Genomic DNA, 20,755 nt, shown 5'->3' with positions numbered 1-20,755 from the left:
GGTTGTCCCATTTTGTGAATTATTGGTTGGTGAGCGTACCCCAGACTTCACAACCATAAAGGGCAATGGGTTCTAGAAATGATTCAAGTATTTTTAGCCAGATCCTAATAATTGGGATGTCGAATTTTGTTCCTTTTGATGGCATAGAAGGCCCTTTTTGCCTTGTCTCTCAGATCGTTCTCTCTTCTCCTCTTAAACATCTCCTCTCTCTCTCTCTCGCTCTCTCTCTCTTCATCTTACACATCTCCACTCTCTTGCCAAGCTAATCCAGCCTCAGTGCTCACCTCAGACCCACAGGATTAGAGCAGCATGGTACAGGGAATAAGGAGAGAAGAATACATTTTTTCGGCCTTTGAAACATCTTTATATGTGCTACTATCTTGGTTGTTGTGTATATAGACACTGTACAGGCCTACATTCATGCACAGGGTTGTGCATGGATAATAGGGAGAGAGAAATCAAATCAAATGTTATTTGTCACATGCGTCGAATACAACAGGTGTAGACCTTACCGTGAAATGCTTACTTACAAGCCCTTAACCAACAATGCAGTTAAAAAAATAGAGTTTAGAAAATATTTACAAAATATTTTTTTAAGTAACAATAAAATGACAACAATAACGAGGCTATATACAGGGGGCACCGGTACTGAGTCAGTGTGCTGGGGTACAGGTTAGATGAGGTATTTTGTACATGTAGGTAGGGGTGAAGTGACTATGCATAGATAATAAACAGCGAGTAGCAACAGTGTAAAAACGAAGTCATGTATCTGCCGTTTGAACGTTTTTATAAAGCCTATCTTCTTTAACACAGTTCATACCATGGCATTGTTAAAATCAAAGTTTATTTGTCACGTGCGCCGAATACAACAGGTGTAGACCTTACAGTGAAATGCTTACTTACAGGCTCTAACCAATAGTGCAAAAAAGGTATTAGGTGAACAATAGGTAAGTAAAGAAATAAAACAACAGTAAAAAGACAGTGAAAAATAACAGTAGCGAGGCTATATACAGTAGCGAGGCTACATACCGTTTAGTCAGGCTGATTGAGGTAGTATGTACATGTAGATATGGTTAAAGTGTCTATGCATATATGATGAAGAGAGAGTAGCAGTACTTGAATACTTGTCTCTGATTGGCTTGAAGACCATTCTAGAGTGTGCATTATTTTCCTATAATGCACGGTATATCAGCACAGCGGAATTCAATGGCTATAGTTTATTCTTGCATGTTCTACAGAGATACTTTTGAAAGCAGAAGCCAAATTGGATGGCAATTTTATGAGAATTCAGTTTGGGAAAATGACACTGTGAAACACTAGGCTAAGGTATCGGACCCCAAAACCATATTAGTTGGGCTCTAATGCATAGTGTCATTGGCTATCAGGTAGCCTAGTGGTTAGAGCGTTGGGCCAGTAACCAGCAGGTAGTCTAGTGGTTAGAGCGTTGGGCCAGTAACCAGCAGGTAGTCTAGTGGTTAGAGCGTTGGGCCAGTAACCAGCAGGTAGTCTAGTGGTTAGAGAGTTGGGACAGTAACCAGCAGGTAGCCTAGTGGTTAGAGTGTTGGACCAGTAACCAGCAGGTAGACTAGTGGTTAGAGCGTTGGACTAGTAACCAGCAGGTAGCCTAGTGGTTAGAGCGTTGGGCCAGTAACCAGCAGGTAACCTAGTGGTTAGAGTGTTGGACCAGTAACCAGCAGGTAGCCTAGTGGTTAGAGTGTTGGGCCAGTAACCAGCAGGTAGCCTAGTGGTTAGAGTGTTGGGCCAGTAACCAGCAGGTAACCTAGTGGTTAGAGCGTTGGGCCAGTAACCGAAATCCCCGAGCTGACAAGGTAAACATTTGCCCCTGTTACCTGGTAGGCTGTCATTGTAAATAAGAATTTGTTTTTAACTGACTTGCCTAGTTAAATTAAAATAATTAGCCTAAAAGTACTGTCAACAGAGAATGAATGACAGGCCAATCTCCTTGTTTCTAGCCAAGACCTCAGGGGAGAACACCTTGCAGGGTGATAACAACATGAGTAACAGGAATTAAGCATGACTGGATTATCAACGGCTGGGAGCAGGATTGGTCATGTTTTCCTTCTCACGTGTTGTCATATTGAGCAACAATTGTGACGACAGTGACACTGCATCTTTATTAAACCCCCTATGTGAACCAGGGTGGAAGGGTGTCTATCCCAATGTCATGAGGGGATTTAAATGCCTAATGTTGGACAGGCATTTTTAGGGTTAACTCACAGTGACTTGATTACTGGATAGTGGGGGCATCGGTAAGCAGAGTACACTACCAGTATACCTCAAGGGGGCCCCCTGAGTCTGCAGGCTTTTGTTCAGCCCAGCAATGTAGCCTACTCCTGATTCAAATGAGCAACGGCGTAGGCCTAGTGATTTGTTAGTGCTGGGCTGGAACAAAAGTTTGCAAACCATGTGGCAGGACCAGGATTGAAGAACAGTGACAAGCCACAGCTTGTATAGATCACTAATTAAAATTGGCCACTGACCTTTCTAAGGTGATCCTTAGCCCTGGTGACTTCATCCTGCATGGTTTTCCTCTTAAACTCCTGCATGTTCTCAAAGTACTCCTCGACATCTCGCTCGTCCTGCGGGAAAAGCGAGTCCAGCACTATCTTCCTGCCACAGATATCTATCGCAGTGCTGAAGTACTTCTCCAGCTGACGACAAGGTGTATCCAGATCTCTCTCTTGATCATCTTGGTTGAACGTCCGATTGCTGCTGAGAAAGATCATGTCCCAAATGTTACCCTCCTTGAAGTCCGACAGGTCGGGGAAATAGGGTGCGACGACATCCCCGACCCCTGTAAACTGACGGTGGACATTTTTTAAGTCGTTAACAGAGAAGAGTCCGGCCCAGCTGGTTTCGGTTTCGCAGACAGCAAGCTGGTCTTTGCGCTTCTGTCGCTGGAGAGTTCTGTTGTGACAGGTGACCGCGAATTTGGACTCGATAACATTCCACTGCACGATAAAACCGAGCTTGAACGTCTCGTTTTCTTCGAATATGTTCGTTTTGATGGCAACCCAGCCGTCCAAGCTGTCCAAACGCTCGCAGTCTATGCTATTCATTTTGTGGTAAACATGTAGCTTGCTAGCTAGCTAAAACTTGTATTCCTCTGCCTTGTTTACAACGTCCGCCATTTGTAACGATGACGTAGTGTTTCCTGTGGCGTTCTCTTTACCTTCAACTTTGACCTTTCGATCACATGCTCAGGGGGAATTCCACAGCTAATTTGATTCGCTATAATGTATCTTTTATACAATGGGTCGCCTTCAAGAAAATAATGACCACATTCACAATCAAATACTATTCGATTAAATACAATATTATCACTCTATTAGGCGACTAAAGGCAGCTTTTGGCACTATGTCAAAATACCCATGCTGACACTTGATCTGTGTGCATAACAGTTGGGGTTCCTGCTATATTTGTCACAAACTGTATTTGCTTCCTTGGTTAGCCTGTCAAAAACACTGTCAATGGTCGCCCTGAATCGACGTTACTGGGGGAGATATTGAATAATTTATCACCAAGGTAAACTTAACCAGTGTTTTTGATTTAGTAACAACTAGGCTATAATAACTGATATATCTAGTCATAATTATAGCAAATAAATCTGAAACTCCAGCATAGTTTAAATGGTGTGTTGAGTTTATGTGTACAGCATGCCTGATCCATGTTTTGACAGAGGTCCAGGATGTTAGAGAAGCAAACCCTCCTTTAACTGTCATCACTGTGTACAGTTCTTTCTGAACAAGTGTTTTTCTAAACATTAAGACTATGAATCATACTTGTTTTGATTGCAAATAATGAACTCTTTGCATGGCTTCCATAAGTTAACTAATTAAATATTTATACTTATTTTTAAAGGTAAATAAAGCATATCAAATTTACACAAGTGAATGACTGGTTGGTTAATGTTGGGTAAATAGAACATCAAAATATTTGACAATACCTACTTCCAATACCTACTTCCTGGTCCTTAGTGGAAAAATATTAATCTGACATGTTTCATTTGATTGCCCAGTCCACCACAGTACCTCCACCACAGTACCTCCACCCTCCTCCCATCATGGACCTGTATGAGGTCTACACAGGAAGCAGGCTGGATGTCATCACTGAGGAGGTGCTGAGTGGAGACGAGGAGCATGGAGAGGAGCACCAGGAGGAGGTGAAGGAGGAGGAGGTGAACAGGGATCTCCCTACCAAAGAGGCCTTCGTAGTGGTGTCAGAGAGAACAGAGACTAGAGAGTTGTCCTCTACCTCCCAGCGTTTCTCCACGGATACCAACGACTCTCTAAGGTCCGTAATACAACACTTGCTTTATTGGTCCATTTGCACAGATATTATTTTTTTATTTGTTGCTGTCACAGTTACCCAACCTGATACACAACACAAACATCACAGGCTGCGAGGGGTACTTAGGGGTAAAGTGCCTTGCTCAAGGGCACAACAGTAGTAGGTAGTGTACAGGATCCTCCGGCTTCCGGCTCACTCCCTGAAGATTTCCCCTGCAGGCAGGGGTTCAGGGGTTCGGACCGGCAAACCTCTGGTTACTGGCCCGCCTCTTAAACCTCAAGGCTACTGCCACCAAGGCTACTGCCACCAAGGCTACTGACACCAAGGCCACTGCCACCAAGGCTACCGCCACCAAGGCTACTGCCATCCCAGTGTCTAATGCACTATGTATGTCATCTTTGCATGACATGTTGCATGCATCAATCATTTAATAATGGATACAATAAAGCAATCATCATCAGGTTTGAGGCGTATGTCCCGTCTTCAGATGAGGAGGGAACTCCATCACCTGACAGCTCTGTGGACGGACACGAGGACGTGTTTGAGGAGCACAAGGAGTCGGAGGTAGGGGAGGGTGTGTGTTGAGTCAGAGGAAGGGGAAGGTGTGTGTTGAGTCAGAGGAAGGGGAAGGTGTGTGATTAGTCGGAGGAAGGGGCGGGTGTGTGATGAGTCGGAGGAAGGGGAGGGTGTGTGATGACTTGGAGGTAGGGGAGGGTGTGTGATGAGTCAGAGGAAGGGGAGGGTGTGTGATGAGTCAGAGGAAGGGGAAGGTGTGTGATGAGTCAGAGGAAGGGGAGGGTGTGTGTTGAGTCGGAGGTAGGGGAGGGTGTGTGATGAGTCGGAGGTAGGGGAGGGTGTGTGTTGAGTCGGAGGAAGGGGAGGGTGTGTGTTGAGTCGGAGGAAGGGGAGGGTGTGTGATGAGTCGGAGGAAGGGGAAGGTGTGTGATGAGTCGGAGGTAGGGGAAGGTGTGTGATGAGTCGGAGGAAGGGGAGGGTGTGTGATGAGTCGGAGGTAGGGGAAGGTGTGTGATGAGTCGGAGGTAGGGGAAGGTGTGTGTTGAGTCGGAGGTAGGGGAGGGTGTGTGTTGAGTCAGAAGAAGGGGAGGGTGTGTGATGAGTCGGAGGTAGGGGAGGGTGTGTGATGAGTCGGAGGTAGGGGAGGGTGTGTGTTGAGTCAGAAGAAGGGGAGGGTGTGTGTTGAGTCAGAGGAAGGTGTGTGTTGAGTCAGAGGAAGGGGAAGGTGTGTGTTGAGTCAGAGAAAGGGGAAGGTGTGTGTTGAGTCAGAAGAAGGGGAAGGTGTGTGTTGAGTCGGAGAAAGGGAAAGGTGTGTGTTGAGTCAGAAGAAAGGGAAGGTGTGTGATGACTTGGAGGTAGGGGAGGGTGTGTGATGAGTCGGAGGAAGGGGAGGGTGTGTGTTGAGTCAGAAGAAGGGGAAGGTGTGTGTTGAGTCAGAAGAAGGGGAAGGTGTGTGTTGAGTCGGAGGAAGGAGGGGGTGTGTTGAGTCAGAAGAAGGGGAAGGTGTGTGTTGAGTCGGAGGAAGGGGAGGGTGTGTGTTGAGTCAGAAGAAGGGGAAGGTGTGTGTTGAGTCGGAGGAAGGGGAGGGTGTGTGTTGAGTCGGAGGAAGGGGAGGGTGTGTGTTGAGTCAGAAGAAAGGGAAGGTGTGTGATGACTTGGAGGTAGGGGAGGGTGTGTGATGAGTCGGAGGAAGGGGAGGGTGTGTGTTGAGTCAGAAGAAGGGGAAGGTGTGTGTTGAGTCAGAAGAAGGGGAAGGTGTGTGTTGAGTCGGAGGAAGGAGGGGGTGTGTTGAGTCAGAAGAAGGGGAAGGTGTGTGTTGAGTCGGAGGAAGGGGAAGGTGTGTGTTGAGTCAGAAGAAGGGGAAGGTGTGTGTTGAGTCGGAGGAAGGGGAGGGTGTGTGTTGAGTCGGGGAGAAAGGGGAAGGTGTGTGTGTGTGTTAATTCCATGTGAATATACCCTTAATCTAGCCTGAGTGCCAGTCTGTGTGTGCTCTCCTGCCAACTTCTACAGGCATTGTTTGGCGTGACGGCACAACAGAAGTTGGTGAGAGCACAAACAGATTTGCCCTCAGGCGACCCATGACCCTCTGTAAGAGTTCATTTCTGCTGTGCCTTCAGAACAAGGTGAATAACATCAGGACTAAGCTGGAGGAGAAGGTGGTGGAGATGGAGAACTTTGCAGGACATCTAGAAGAGATCTTCCTCACTGTGGAGGTACAACAACCACTATTACTGACACAACAACCACTATTACTGACACAACAACCACTATTACTGATTCAACAACCACTACTACTGACACAACAACCACTATTACTGATACACCAACTACTATTACTGACACAACAACCACTACTACTGACACAACAACCACTACTACTGACACAACAACCACTACTACTGACACAACAACCACTATCACTGACACAACAACCACTACTACTGACACAACAACCACTACTACTGACACAACAACCACTATCACTGACACAACAACCACTACTACTGACACAACAACCACTATTACTGACACAACAACCACTACTACTGACACAACAACCACTATTACTGACACAACAACCACTACTACTGACACAACAACCACTACTACTGACACAACAACCACTATTACTGACACAACAACCACTATTACTGACACAACAACCACCACTATTACTGACACAACAACCACCACTATTACTGACACAACAACCACTACTACTGACACAACAACCACTATCACTGACACAACAACCACAGTACACACACAACAAAGACACATCTATGGGTTTTCAACCATGGATCTGTGAGCAAACCCCGTTTGGGAGCCCCTGACCATCGCTTAATGAAACGTTTCATATCTTTCAGGAGAATTTTGGTCGTCAGGAGCAACACCTGGAGCAGCACTGCAACGATGTTCTACAGACGTTATCCCATCGTTACGACGAGCGAGCCGCTGCGCTGGGGGAGGAGAAGAAGAGGAAGTTGGAGTCCTTGTACACTCAGCTGCTGGGCTGCGGACGCACCCTGGACGCATCCAAGGACCTGATTGAGACCGCCCAGGAACTGTACCGCACCGAGGACAAACGACTCTTTCTACAGGTCTGTTGTAGTGGGTTGTCAGAATGACTTATTCAAGATTAAATCATTGAATTGCTTATATAGCTTTATAACTTGAAATAACTTTGAAACGTTTAAAAGTTTAAGATAACTTTGTTTTGCTATGAGTTATGTTTTTTGTTTGTCACACCATTCTGGGTGTGACAGACACACCCACATCTAGACACTGTCGTGAGTGAAAAGCCCAGGAGGCCGGCCGGCTGTTTCTGAGATACTGGAACCAGCGCACCTGGCTATGACGACGTTAAAATGTGCTTCGGTCACTCGTTTAGCCCATTCTAACGTTCAATCGAACAGTAACTGAATGCCTCAATGCCTGTCGGCCTGCTTTATATAGCAAGCCACGGCAACATGACTCACTGTCTGTAGGAGTGAACCATTTTCGTGAACGGGGTGTTGTACCTAATAAACTGGCAACTGACTGTATATTCTGTGGTCTTTGTGATGTTTTAATCTGCCAGTTAAAGGTTTTATGAACCTTAAAATGTTAATGACCACTGGAGGAGTTGACTTTTGATGTTGTGAACTTTCCCTTGACAGGCTGTTATGCCCACCATGAAGAGGTAAAGTACTTAAAGGAGATTAACACTGCAGCCTGAGACTACAACAGAACTATACTATACTCTATACTATACTATACTATACTATACTATACTATACTATACTATACTATACTGTAAGGAGACTAACATTGCTAGCCTGTGAATATAACTGAACTAGCCTGGTTCCAGATCCATTTTATCCTGGTTCCAGATCCATTTCAGCCTGGTTCCAGATCCATTTTATCATGGTTTCAGATCTATTTTATCCTGGTTCCAGATCTATTTCAGCCTGGTTCCAGATCAAGTTTATCCTGGTTCCAGATCTATTTTATCCTGGTTTCAGATCCATTTTATCCTGGTTCCAGATCTATTTTATCCTGGTTCCAGATCCATTTTATCCTGGTTCCAGATCTATTTTATCCTGGTTCCAGATCCATTTTAGCCTGGTTCCAGATCCATTTCAGCCTGGTTCCAGATCTGTTTGTTCTCTTGCCAACATGCTAGATCCATTTGTGTTATCTTGTTGCTTGACCATGACCATAGGACTTGGCAAGGCACAAAGAGATCTGGAACCAGGCTATAACAAAACTATTATAAGTGTTTGTTTACAACTGCATGGTAGTGAGTCTGGTTAATAACAGTGTAATCATGTGATTTGCTGTGAACTGTGTAACAGCCTGATTAGGAGTGTTTCATTAGGATAATATTGCAGGTTATGTTTGATGTCATCAACGCTCATTCTGAAACCAAAATAGCTTCCGATCCTAATTAGCCAACTAATTCAACTAATTTAAACTAAGCAGTATAATGAATGTGTTTGATGTTGAAGAGGGTTTGTTGACATAGCTTATGTTTTGAATAGCATGATGACGCATGATGCTACATCCAATGTTCATTTCAGTGTCGTTTTAGGTGGGCTCTGTTCAGAAGGTTGCAACGTTACAAAACATTTGGATAGAAATCAATTTTGTAGAACAGGTATGATTTTTCGTTCTGTAGAATTGGGCATCTTGTCAGCTCTATTCGTTCCATTTCTATATGCAATGTTCTGAACGTTTCACCTCACTGAATACAGGTCTGTTTGTCCAATCAGAATTGAGAAGTTTGCTGACAGGTGTTTTGTTTGTCCAATCACAATCAAGGAGTTTGCTGACTTGGGTGCGTTTTGTCGATTCAGAATCAAGGTTTTTGCTGATTGATATTTTGTTTGCCTAATCAGAATTGAGGAGTTTGCAAAGGAGAAGCCTGACCTGACGCTGGTGACCCCTCTGGAGTTTGACATGCCCCTCGCTGACCTGTCAGACGTCAAGACCATGATGGACTCCATCAACATCGTACCAGGTCTGATCAATCAATCAACCCATCCTTCCATACACCCACCCACCCATCAATCAATCAACCCATCCTTCCATACACCCACTCACCCACCCATCAGTCAATCAACCCATCCTTCCACCCACCCACAAACCCACCCACCCATCCATTCATCCTTCCATACACCCACCCATCCATTCATCCATCCATCCTTCCATACACACACACCCATCCATTCACCCACCCACCCACCCAAACACCCAATTGGCCCAGTGTCGTCCGGGTTTGGCCGGGGTAGGCCGTCATTGTAAATAAGAATTTGTTCTTAACTGACTTACCTAGTTAAATAAATGTTAAGTATACTTTTATTTTTAAACACAATTAGATTTAGGCCATGGATGGGCAACGGATCAATTTACAAAGTCTAAAATAAAAAACATAATTTTTTGTATTTTGGTCAGGGGACTCAAGCATTTCTCTCCATCCTATGCCAAAATGTCTAGAATTACAGGAAATAATATGTAAAACTGCAAATGTTTCTCTCCGCCCCATGGCAAAATGAATAGAATTGCATGAAATGTGTTATAAAATTGCAAAATCTTCTCCCCGCCCCATGGCAAAATATGTAGATTTGCCGCATTCTTGCTTTAAAACGACAAAATGTTCTCTACGCGTCATGCCAAAATGTGTAGAATTACAGGAAATTAACTCTAAAAACTTGTTCTCTCCGTTGTCAAGAGGGGGGCCGCTAAAATGTTTTGCTAGCAAGGTGGGAGTATGGATGTGGATACGCAGACCCGCGAGCCACTGCAGGCCCCCCATGATGAGTTCAGATTATTTGTGGCCCCCACCCACATCAAAGTTGCCGGTCCCTGATTTAGATCAGGAGTATGAGTTTGGAACAGAGCAGAGCAGAGCCCCGGAGAAATCCTTCCAGACTCCAAACTCTACCTTTTATATAAATGGAGGTTAGCTTGGGGAGTTTGGTTGCTTAGAAACAAATGACTTTGATGAAAAAGTTATTTAATTTCCCTGAGTATTTAATTAAATAAGGCCACTGGAGTGACGAGTCAGGCACTTTTGAGTGATGCTTTCATTCTGCTGAAGTTTGACTGAGTCAATGATTGTGTCTCAAATGGCCCTCTATTCCCTATATAGAACACTACGTTGGACCAGAGCCTATTTGTCAAAAGCAGTGCGCTACATAGGGAATAGGGTGCCATTTGGGACACATGCAATCTCCATACTGCTTCTATAGCTAATGCTTGTTGAGGCTGGCTATGACGTCAGTCTGTCTGAAAAGAGATTATGGCTGTGACGTCAGTCTGTCTGAAGAGAGATTATGGCTGTGATGTCAGTCTGTCTGAAGAGAGATTATGGCTGTGATGTCAGTCTGTCTGAAGAGAGATTATGGCTGTGATGTCAGTCTGTCTTGAAGAGAGATTATGGCTGTGATGTCAGTCTGTCTGAAGAGAGATTATGGCTGTGATGTCAGTCTGTCTGAAGAAAGATTATGGCTGTGATGTCAGTCTGTCTGACGAGAGATTATGGCTGTGGCTCAGTCTGTCTGAAGAGAGATTATGGCTGTGTGCCTCAAATGGCACCTTGTTCCCTATATAGTGTTGACCAGGGCCCTGTTCCCTATATTCTGTTGACCAGGGCCCTGTTCCCTATATTCTGTTAACCAGGGCCCTGTTCCCTATATAGTGTTGACCAGGGCCCTGTTCCCTATATAGTGTTGACCAGGGCCCTGTTCCCTATATAGTGTTGATCAGGGCCCTGTTCCCTATATAGTGTTGACCAGGGCCCTGTTCCCTATATAGTGTTGACCAGGGCCCTGTTCCCTATATTCTGTTGACCAGGGCCCTGTTCCCTATATAGTGTTGATCAGGGCCCTGTTCCCTATATAGTGTTGACCAGGGCCCTGTTCCCTATATAGTGTTGACCAGGGCCCTGTTCCCTATATTCTGTTGACCAGGGCCCTGTTCCCAATATTTTGTTGACCAGGGCCCTGTTCCCTATATTCTGTTGACCAGGGCCCTGTTCCCTATATTCTGTTGACCAGGGCCTGTAAAGATCTAGTCCAAGGTACTGCACTGCAGGGAATAGGGTGTCATTAGGAATGCACTAGTCTGTGACGTGTGTCTATCTTTGATTCACTTGGTGACTCACCTCAGACAGCTTTGTTTTGTTTCTCACAATCTCTGATTCCACAGAAGGACACACATTTGAGAGAAATTTCAAAATGTAGAAAAATCCTGTAATAAAATAGTCTTAATAAAGTCCTTTGTGTTTAAAATTGGCTGTGGGGAGAGCGCAGTGTGAAAATCAATGAAATAGAGACTTAGTATTATGTTGTCACAGTCACTTAGAAAAGTGTCAAGACCATGAAATAAACCTCTGTGGAGGAAAATAAAACATGAATGCAGTACAAACTAATTCACATAAAGGTATTACTCTCTCTCTCTGTAATGTCACGATCATGTTTCTGATTTTAATCTTGATGTGATTGTAACATGATATCATGTGTTTGTTATGTCATTCCAGCCCCATCTGCCCCGGTCATCAACCCCCAGGTGTCTAACTCAGCCACGCGCACGTCTCTGCGTGTGTGCTGGAGCCTGTTCTCAGACGACTCTGTGGAATACTACGAGCTCTACTACAGACCTGTCCTGGAGGACACACCGGCTGCAGACAGCACCAAGGGGCCTGATGGTAGCAACTAGTACAACCACAACCAGTACAACTTACAATCAGGACAGAGAATCAGAATGTAGAATCAGAATGTAGAATCAGAATGTAGAATCAGAACATAGAATCAGAACATAGAATCTGAACATAGAATCTGGACATAGAATCTGAATATAGAATCTGGAAATAGTAGTCACAACCTGTAAAACATAGATTCAGAACATAACATAGACAGACATTCCAGTTGATTGTTTCATGACATTATGGACCGACACAGAGACAATATATTGGGTGTACTATTTGGAATGTTCAATCTCTCTCTAAGAGGATTAATTTAATCTAATGTAATCAACTATTCCCCTATGAGGGAGACTATGGTTACTTTACCTAAACCAACAGGTATAAGGCTTTAATAAAACTTTATAATGTATTGTTGTAATGTTGTAAATGATTGAAGTGAGTTGTCTCTCCTCCTCAGTGTTTAATGTGAAGGTAAAGGAAACCCACTGTAGTGTAGGAGAGCTACTACCTAACGTGCAGTATGAGTTCTGGGTCACAGCTACCAACACTACAGGCATCAGCCCTGCCAGTGAGAAGGCTGTCTACGTGACAGGTAAAACCATGGGCCTGTTACAGGGAACACCACTTTCAAACTGACTAACAGTGGTTTTCAATAGGAATGTGTCAGTGGAAGACACAACTGAATACAATGGGTTGCACTATTTTAATGCTGTGCTCTCTCAGCTCTCTCTCCCTCCCTCTTTAATCCCCCTGTATCTCCCTCTCTCGCTTCCTCTTCTCCTCCCCCTCCAGTCCCCTCTCCACCAGTCATCAGACAGAGGGAGTGTAGCAGTTGTCCGGAAGCCGCTCTGATTCGCTGGGAGTCAGGAAACACCAACCCAGTCGACTCCTACACCGTAGAGCTGAGTGAGACGGGCACTGATGGACAGAGTGGGGTCAATGAGTAAGAAATACACACATACACACTCACACATACACATACACACTCACACATACACACTCACACATAAACACACACACATACACACTCACACATACACACTCACACATACACACTCACACATACACACTCACACATACACACGCACACATACACACTCACACATAAACACACACCCATACACACTCACACATACACACTCACACATAAACACACACTCATAAACACTCACACATCCACACTCACACATACACACTCACACATAAACACACAGACATAAACACTCACACATAAACACTCACACATAAACACTCACACATACACACCCACACACTGAAGTTTCAATATAAAATGTGAATTTAATCCACTTCCTGAATTGACTAAACTGAAAAAGAGTTGACATCAGTTCTACTCCCCATTGGTTCTCCCAGCAGGTCTGTAATGTGATTGGTTCTCCCTGCAGGTCTGTAATGTGATTGGTTCTCCCTGCAGCTCTGAATCACTGGTCACTTTAATAATGTTTACATACTGCTTTACTCATCTCATATGTATATACTGTATTCTATTCTACTGTATTTTAGTCAATGCCACTCCGACGTTGCTCAATCTAATATTTAATTCTTAATTCCATTATTTTACTTTTAGATTTGTGTGTATTGTGAATTGCTGGATATTACTGCACTTTTTAGAGTTAGGAACACAAGCATTTCGCTACACCCGCAATAACATCTGCTAAATATGTGTATGTGACCAATAACATGTGATTGGTTCTCCCTCCTGGTCTATAATGTGATTTGTTCTCCCTGCAGGTCTGTAATGTGATTGGTTCTCCCTCCTGGTCTATAATGTGATTTGTTCTCCCTGCAGGTCCATCGTGGCTGTTCCTACCTGTGAGAGTCTGATCCAGCTGCAGTCAGGAAGACAGTACCTCATCTACGTCAGAGCTGTCAACATCGGAGGACCCAGTGACAGGAGCGAGGCTTTTACCGTCTCTACTACAGGTGAGAGGACAGACCCCCATGTCCCGATGCTGTAGTATGTTTAGTTGATGTTGTTCAGTGTTTTACCGTTTCTACTACAGGTGAGAGGACAGACCCCCATGTCCTGATGCTGTAGTATGTTTAGTTGATGTTGTTCAGTGTTTTACCGTTTCTACTACAGGTGAGAGGACAGACCCCCATGTCCTGATGCTGTAGTATGTTTAGTTGATGTTGTTCAGTGTTTTACCGTTTCTACTACAGGTGAGAGGACAGACCCCCATGTCCTGATGCTGTAGTATGTTTAGTTGATGTTGTTCAGTGTTTTACCGTCTCTACTACAGGTGAGAGGACAGACCCCCATGTCCTGATGCTGTAGTATGTTTAGTTGATGTTGTTCAGTGTTTTACCGTTTCTACTACAGGTGAGAGGACAGACCCCCATGTCCTGATGCTGTAGTATGTTTAGTTGATGTTGTTCAGTGTTTTACCGTCTCTACTACAGGTGAGAGGACAGACCCCATGTCCTGATGCTGTAGTATGTTTAGTTTATGTTGTTCAGTGTTTTACCGTCTCTACTACAGGTGAGAGGACAGACCCCCATGTCCTGATGCTGTAGTATGTTTAGTTGATGTTGTTCACTGTCAAATATTATTCTGTCTCATAGCACCTTTATAGGTATCAGTGAGGTTGTTACTGTGTGTGTTTTATAGTTGTCAAGACCAGACAGTGAGGTTGTTACTGTGTGTGTTTTATAGTTGTCAAGACCAGACAGTGAGGTTGTTACTGTGTTTTATAGTTGTCAAGACCAGACAGTGAGGTTGTTACTGTGTTTTATAGTTGTCAAGACCAGACAGTGAGGTTGTTACTGTGTTTTATAGTTGTCAAGACCAGACAGTGAGGTTGTTACTGTGTTTTATAGTTGTCAAGACCAGACAGCGAGGTTGTTACTGTTTGCGTGTGTTTAGGAACCATCTTCCACCTGCTGCAGGACACAGCCCACCCCTGTCTGTCCATCTCTGAGGACGGCTTCTCCATGTTCTACGGAGACGAGGAGCTCCCGCTCTCCGCCATGACCTTCGATGACAACACCTTCGCCAGGTAGACAAACCAACCAGGTGGTTTACACCTGCTGAACACCTCAGCTAATAGGGATCTGTTAATGACATGGGAGATTTACTGTTGCTTTCAAAATAAAACACCTGAAAATGTGAGTGTACTCATCCCGTGATTGTGTTGTGAATGTGTAGGCGTGTGTGTTGTGTGTAGGTGTGTGTAGTGTATAGGTGTAGGTGTGTGTAGTGTGTGTACTGTGTAGGTGTGTGTGTAGTTGTGTGTAGATGTGTCTCCTCCCTCTGATAGTGTATATTGTATGCGTGTGTGTTTGGTCCAGGTGTGTAGCTGTGTTAGGGGACCTAATCCCTGTGAGAGGCAGGCATTACTGGGAGGTGGAACTGGAGGAGGACACAGAGTACAGGATTGGAGTGGCCTATGAAGATACTCAGAGAAACTCCTACCTGGGAGGAACTAATACGTCCTGGTGCATGAGACATGTCCTCACCCCATCCAGGTGAGAAACCCTAACATTTAACCCCTAACCTATCACTAACTCCTACCTGGGAGGAGCCAACACGTCCTGGTGCATGAGACATGTCCTCACCCCATCCAGGTGAGAAACCCTAACATTTAACCCCTAACCTATCACTAACTCCTACCTGGGAGGAGCCAACACGTCCTGGTGCATGAGACATGTCCTCACCCCATCCAGGTGAGAAACCCTAACCTTTAACCCCTAACCTATCACTAACTCCTACCTGGGAGGAGCCAACACGTCCTGGTGCATGGTCCCTAACCCTAGCTTAATGTCCACATCCCTGTTCAACCCTAAACTCAACCCGTCCAGGTGAGAATCCCTAACGTTAACCTAACCCCTAACCCTCTAACCCCTAACCCCCTAACCCTCTAACCCCCTAACCCTCTAACCCCCTAGCCCTCTAACCCTCTAACCTAGCTATCACTAACTGTAACCGGGAAAGAACCAACCTGCCCTCCCTCCCGCCCTCCCTCCCTCCCTCCCTCCCTCCCTCCCTCCCTCCCTCCCTCCCTCCCTCCAGGTAACGGACTGCTGTGATAGGTTACACAAGCGATTCTCAACCTGTTGTAATTTTTATTTTATTTATTTCACCTTTATTTAACCAGGTAGGCTAGTTGAGAACAAGTTCTCATTTACAACTGCGACCTGGCCAAGATAAAGCGTAGCAGTGTGACACAAACAACAACACAGAGTTACACATGGAGTAAACAAACGTACAGTCAATAATACAATAGAAAAGTCTATATACAGTGTGTGCAAATGAGGTAGGATAAGGGGGGTGAGGCAATAAATAGGCCGTAGTGGCGAAGTACAATTTAGCAATTAAACACTGGAGTGATAGATGTGCAGAAGATAAACGTGCAAGTAGAGATACTGGGGTGCAAAGGAGCAACAACAAAAAAATAACAATATGGGGATGAGGTAGTTGGATGGGCTATTTACAGGTGCAATGATCTGTGAGCTGCTCTGACAGCGGTGCATAAAGCTAGTGAGGGAGATATGAGTCTCCAGCTTCAGTGATTTTTGCAATTCGTTCCAGTCATTGGCAGCAGAGAACTGGAAGGAAAGGCGGCCAAAGGAAGAATTAGCTTTGGGGGTGACCAGAGAGATATACCTGCTGGAGCGCGTGCTACGGGTGGGTGCTGCTATGGTGACCAGTGAGCTGAGATAACGTGGGGCTTTGCCTAGCAAAGACTTATAGATGACCTGGAGCCAGTGGGTTTGGCGACGAATATGAAGTGAGGGCCAGCCAACGAGAGCATACGGGTCGCAGTGGTGGGTAGTATATGGGGCTTTGGTGACAAAACAGATGGCACTGTGATAGACTGCATCCAATTTGCTGAGTAGAGTGTTGGAGGCTATTTTGTAAATGGCATCGCCGAAGTCAAGGATCGGTAGGATAGTCAGTTCTACGATTGTTTGTTTTAGCCCCACACAATCCCACCTGAATAACCTAATGGAGGTCCAGAGAAGCAGTTGGTAGTTGAATCCGGCGTGTGAGTGCTGGTTTGAAACTCAAGTCTGCACAGACTGAGGCCCCCAATACACTACAATCACAACATTTTGATAGTCCTCAAACAGGGCCTTTCACCTGACTACTGGACAGACTGGGAGTTGGTAAACACTGTTCTAGAGGGCTGACTCCTGGCGGTGATTTAAATTCAGCTGACTACTGGACAGACTGGGAGTTGTTAAACACTGTTCTAGAGGGCTGACTCCTGCGGTGTTTTAAATTCAGCTGACTACTGGACAGACTGGGAGTTGTTAAACACTGTTCTAGAGGGCTGACTCCTGGCGGTGCTTTAAATTCAGCTGACTACTGGACAGATTGGGAGTTGGCAAACACTGTTCTAGAGGGCTAACTCCTGGCGGTGCTTTAAATTCAGCTGACTACTGGACAGACTGGGAGTTGTTAAACACTGTTCTAGAGGGCTAACTCCTGGCGGTGCTTTAAATTCAGCTGACTACTGGACAGACTGGGAGTTGTTAAACACTGTTCTAGAGGGCTGACTCCTGCAGTGTTTTAAATTCAGCTGACTACAGGACAGACTGGGAGTTGTTAAACACTGTTCTAGAGGGCTGACTCCTGGCGGTGCTTTAAATTCAGCTGACTACTGGACAGACTGGGAGTTGTTAAACACTGTTCTAGAGGGCTGACTCCTGGCGGTGTTTTAAATTCAGCTGACTCACCACTACCACTGCATGGCTTCCCAGAGGGAGATGTATGCTTATCTTCCCACAGGGTCCACCATTACCACACACTGTCTGAAAAGTAGGCCAGCCAAGGAGATTTTTGGTCATTAAAATATCTCTCCCCTTCCTGATGCGCTTGGCTCGCTTCTTCTCACATTTCGCCTCCTAAACCTTTTCTGAGGCAGAAGTGACAAGTCAAGTTTTTTTTATTCTTGTGAAAAAGCACATAGAATAGAATACTGTTGCCTTATAGCTGCTGTTGCCATAGCAACTCTACTATTCCTGGCACTAAACAGGACTGTGGAACTCTCTCTTTACTAGGAGATCATTCACTGAGACATCTCAACACGGAACACCACCACCTCAAAGTGTGTGAGAGAGATAGGAGAGAAAGATAGAGAAGGGAGAGAGAGAGAGTACCTACTGCCTACGCAGAACCTGACAATACACACTTCTCATATCCCCTGCTAATCCTCTCTTTGGCAGTGAAAGGGTTTTATTTGGCCCAGATACAGTGTTGGGTTGATAATGTACATACTGTCTCCCCGTGGTACTGCTAGTTTAAGATACAGTGTTGGGTTGAGGATGTACATACCGTCTCACCGTGGTACTGCTAGTTTAAGATACAGTGTTGGGTTGAGGATGTACATACCGTCTCCCCGTGGTACTGCTAGTTTAAGATACAGTGTTGGGTTGAGGATGTACATACCGTCTCACCGTGGTACTGTTAGTTTAAGATACAGTGTTGGGTTGAGGATGTACATACCGTCTCCCCGTGGTACTGCTAGTTTAAGATACAGTGTTGGGTTGAGGATGTACATACCGTCTCCCCGTGGTACTGCTAGTTTAAGATACAGTGTTGGGTTGAGGATGTACATACCGTCTCCCCGTGGTACTGCTAGTTTAAGATACAGTGTTGGGTTGAGGATGTACATACCGTCTCCCCGTGGTACTGCTAGTTTAAGATACAGTGTTGGGTTGAGGATGTACATACCGTCTCACCGTGGTACTGCTAGTTTAAGATACAGTGTTGGGTTGAGGATGTACATACCGTCTCACCGTGGTACTGTTAGTTTAAGATACAGTGTTGGGTTGAGGATGTACATACCGTCTCCCCGTGGTACTGCTAGTTTAAGATACAGTGTTGGGTTGAGGATGTACATACCGTCTCCCCGTGGTACTGCTAGTTTAAGATACAGTGTTGGGTTGAGGATGTACATACCGTCTCACCGTGGTACTGTTAGTTTAAGATACAGTGTTGGGTTGAGGATGTACATACCGTCTCACCGTGGTACTGTTAGTTTAAGATACAGTGTTGGGTTGAGGATGTACATACCGTCTCACCGTGGTACTGTTAGTTTAAGATACAGTGTTGGGTTGAGGATGTACATACCGTCTTCCCGTGGTACTGCTAGTTTAAGATACAGTGTTGGGTTGAGGATGTACATACTGTCTCCCCGTGGTACTGCTAGTTTAAGCTACAGGTTCAACACCATTTGATTCCTGCATCAAGGGTCTCATGTAGTAATTTACTGTGACATTATTGGTCCGGTTTCATAGCGTTGGGACCAGGAAGCCTAAGGGTTTGTTTCCCTGACAGAGACTAGGCCTGGACTAAAAGGTTATGTTCAAGTGAGATTCTCAATTGATGATGTTTTGTCCAGGACTAGTCTAATCTGTATCCGGGAAAACCATCCAGAAATCTTTTAACTGTATGTCGCTTTAAAGCGTCTGCTAAAAATGATTGTATCGTTACTTATGTTATATTATCACAGCACAGACATACATGTTATGAATGAGTTAAGTGTAAGTCACATAACATTGTATGGTCTTAATGACATCAGTCTCCCCCTTCCTCCCCTCTCTTCCATTCCATCCAGACGCAAGTACGACTTCCTGTCACATTCTTCTTCTTCTTCTATATCCTGTACACTCAGTGGCCAGTTTATTAGGTTCCACCCATCTAGTACCAGGTCGGACCCTTTTCCGCCACGGCCATGTGACTCAGTCTGTAGGAGAGAACCATTTTTGTGAACATGGTGGTGTACCTAATAAACTGGCCACTGGGTGTATATAGAAGTATGATGTGTAACAAGTCACATAGAACCATCACTTTCTAAATGACATCATTACTTCCATTCTGTTTCTCCTTCCTCCATTCTGTATTCCCCTTCCTCCATTCTGTCTTCTCCTTTCCTCCATTCTGTCTCCCCCTCTCCTCCATTCTGCCTCCCCTCTCCTCCATTCTGTCTCCCCCTCTCCTCCATTCTGTCTCCCCCCTTCCTCCTCTCCAGACACAAGTATGAGTTCCTCCACAGCGGCTGGAGCCCAGACATTCGGATAACGGTGAACCCTGTGAGGATAGGGCTCAGTCTGAACTATGAGAGAGGGATCCTGTCCTTCTTCAACGTAGACCTGGAACAACACCTCCACACCTTCTACTGTAGCTTCCTACACTACGTTCATCCCTGCTTTGCTCTGGACAACCCCGGTGCGCTCACTGTTCGCACTGGGGTAGAGGCACCGCAGTATGTCCACTTGGTCTGAGCTTACCTACCACGATGTACATTAAAAACACACAGAATACAGGTGTATTGTCCATGGAAACATCTTTCTGTTGTCTGTTTTTTATTCTAACCCTCTGGACAACACTGCATGCTAGCGCAAAATTATACTACAAAAACATGTTTGACCCTTTTGTGTAAGTGGATTAACAACCATATCTGAATAAAAACATTTCAGTGGTTTAGACCAGGGTTTGCTAAACTGATGCCCCCGGTACAGTTTTTTTACCCAAGGACTACGCAGCTGTTTCAAATAACACTGCTACAGACTAACATGATGAAACCCTGGACTGGACTACCACAACACTGCTACAGACTAACATGATGAAACCCTGGACTGGACTACCACAACACTGTTCCAGACTAACATGATGAAACCCTGGACTGGACTACCACAACACTGTTAGAGACTAACATGATGAAACCCTGGACTGGACTACCACAACACTGTTAGAGACTAACATGATGAAACCCT

The 20,755-nt window shown here is 45.0% G+C and overlaps 2 protein-coding genes across 4 annotated transcripts in view; one reads left to right on the top strand and one right to left on the bottom strand.

Moving 5' to 3' along the window:
* LOC106593560 (WASP homolog-associated protein with actin, membranes and microtubules) overlaps nucleotides 1-3,182 on the bottom strand; it is a 29,692-nt gene extending 26,510 nt beyond the window's left edge. The window contains exon 1 of the mRNA XM_045689649.1: nucleotides 2,502-3,182. Within this exon, the coding sequence (XP_045545605.1) occupies nucleotides 2,502-3,080 (579 nt within the window). The 5' untranslated portion in view covers nucleotides 3,081-3,182. The remainder of the gene's footprint in view (nucleotides 1-2,501) is intronic.
* A 9-nt stretch (nucleotides 3,183-3,191) lies between these two features.
* LOC106562798 (fibronectin type III and SPRY domain-containing protein 2) lies at nucleotides 3,192-20,327 on the top strand. 3 transcript variants are annotated; one of them, XM_045689650.1, is made up of 15 exons: nucleotides 3,192-3,546; nucleotides 4,040-4,314; nucleotides 4,773-4,875; nucleotides 6,337-6,369; nucleotides 6,444-6,539; nucleotides 7,194-7,427; nucleotides 7,986-8,008; nucleotides 9,207-9,328; nucleotides 11,849-12,016; nucleotides 12,471-12,605; nucleotides 12,806-12,956; nucleotides 13,821-13,954; nucleotides 14,898-15,030; nucleotides 15,323-15,499; nucleotides 20,011-20,327. In XM_045689650.1, exons 2-15 carry the CDS (start codon nucleotides 4,085-4,087, stop codon nucleotides 20,261-20,263), a joined length of 1,992 nt encoding a protein of 663 aa, XP_045545606.1. In that variant the 5' UTR covers nucleotides 3,192-3,546; nucleotides 4,040-4,084; the 3' UTR covers nucleotides 20,264-20,327. The 3 variants fall into 3 exon arrangements, with proteins under 3 accessions (XP_045545606.1, XP_013983289.2, XP_045545607.1); XM_014127814.2 differs by lacking the exon at nucleotides 6,337-6,369; XM_045689651.1 differs by lacking the exon at nucleotides 15,323-15,499.
* Nucleotides 20,328-20,755: the final 428 nt, after the last annotated feature.

The sequence above is a fragment of the Salmo salar genome, chromosome ssa11 (assembly GCF_905237065.1).
Source record: "Salmo salar chromosome ssa11, Ssal_v3.1, whole genome shotgun sequence".
Classification (NCBI taxonomy): domain Eukaryota; kingdom Metazoa; phylum Chordata; class Actinopteri; order Salmoniformes; family Salmonidae; genus Salmo; species Salmo salar.
This window is presented reverse-complemented; position numbering and strand designations above follow the sequence as displayed.

What these genes read in the sequence shown, in the direction of transcription:
- LOC106562798 (XM_045689650.1), top strand. Translation starts at nt 4,085, where the DNA reads ATGGACCTGTATGAGGTCTACACAGGAAGCAGGCTGGATGTCATCACT. An exon ending in GATACCAACGACTCTCTAAG is followed by an intron (nt 4,315 to 4,772) that starts GTCCGTAATACA and finishes AATCATCATCAG; the next exon opens with GTTTGAGGCGTATGTCCCGT. An exon ending in GTTATGCCCACCATGAAGAG is followed by an intron (nt 8,009 to 9,206) that starts GTAAAGTACTTA and finishes TTGCCTAATCAG; the next exon opens with AATTGAGGAGTTTGCAAAGG.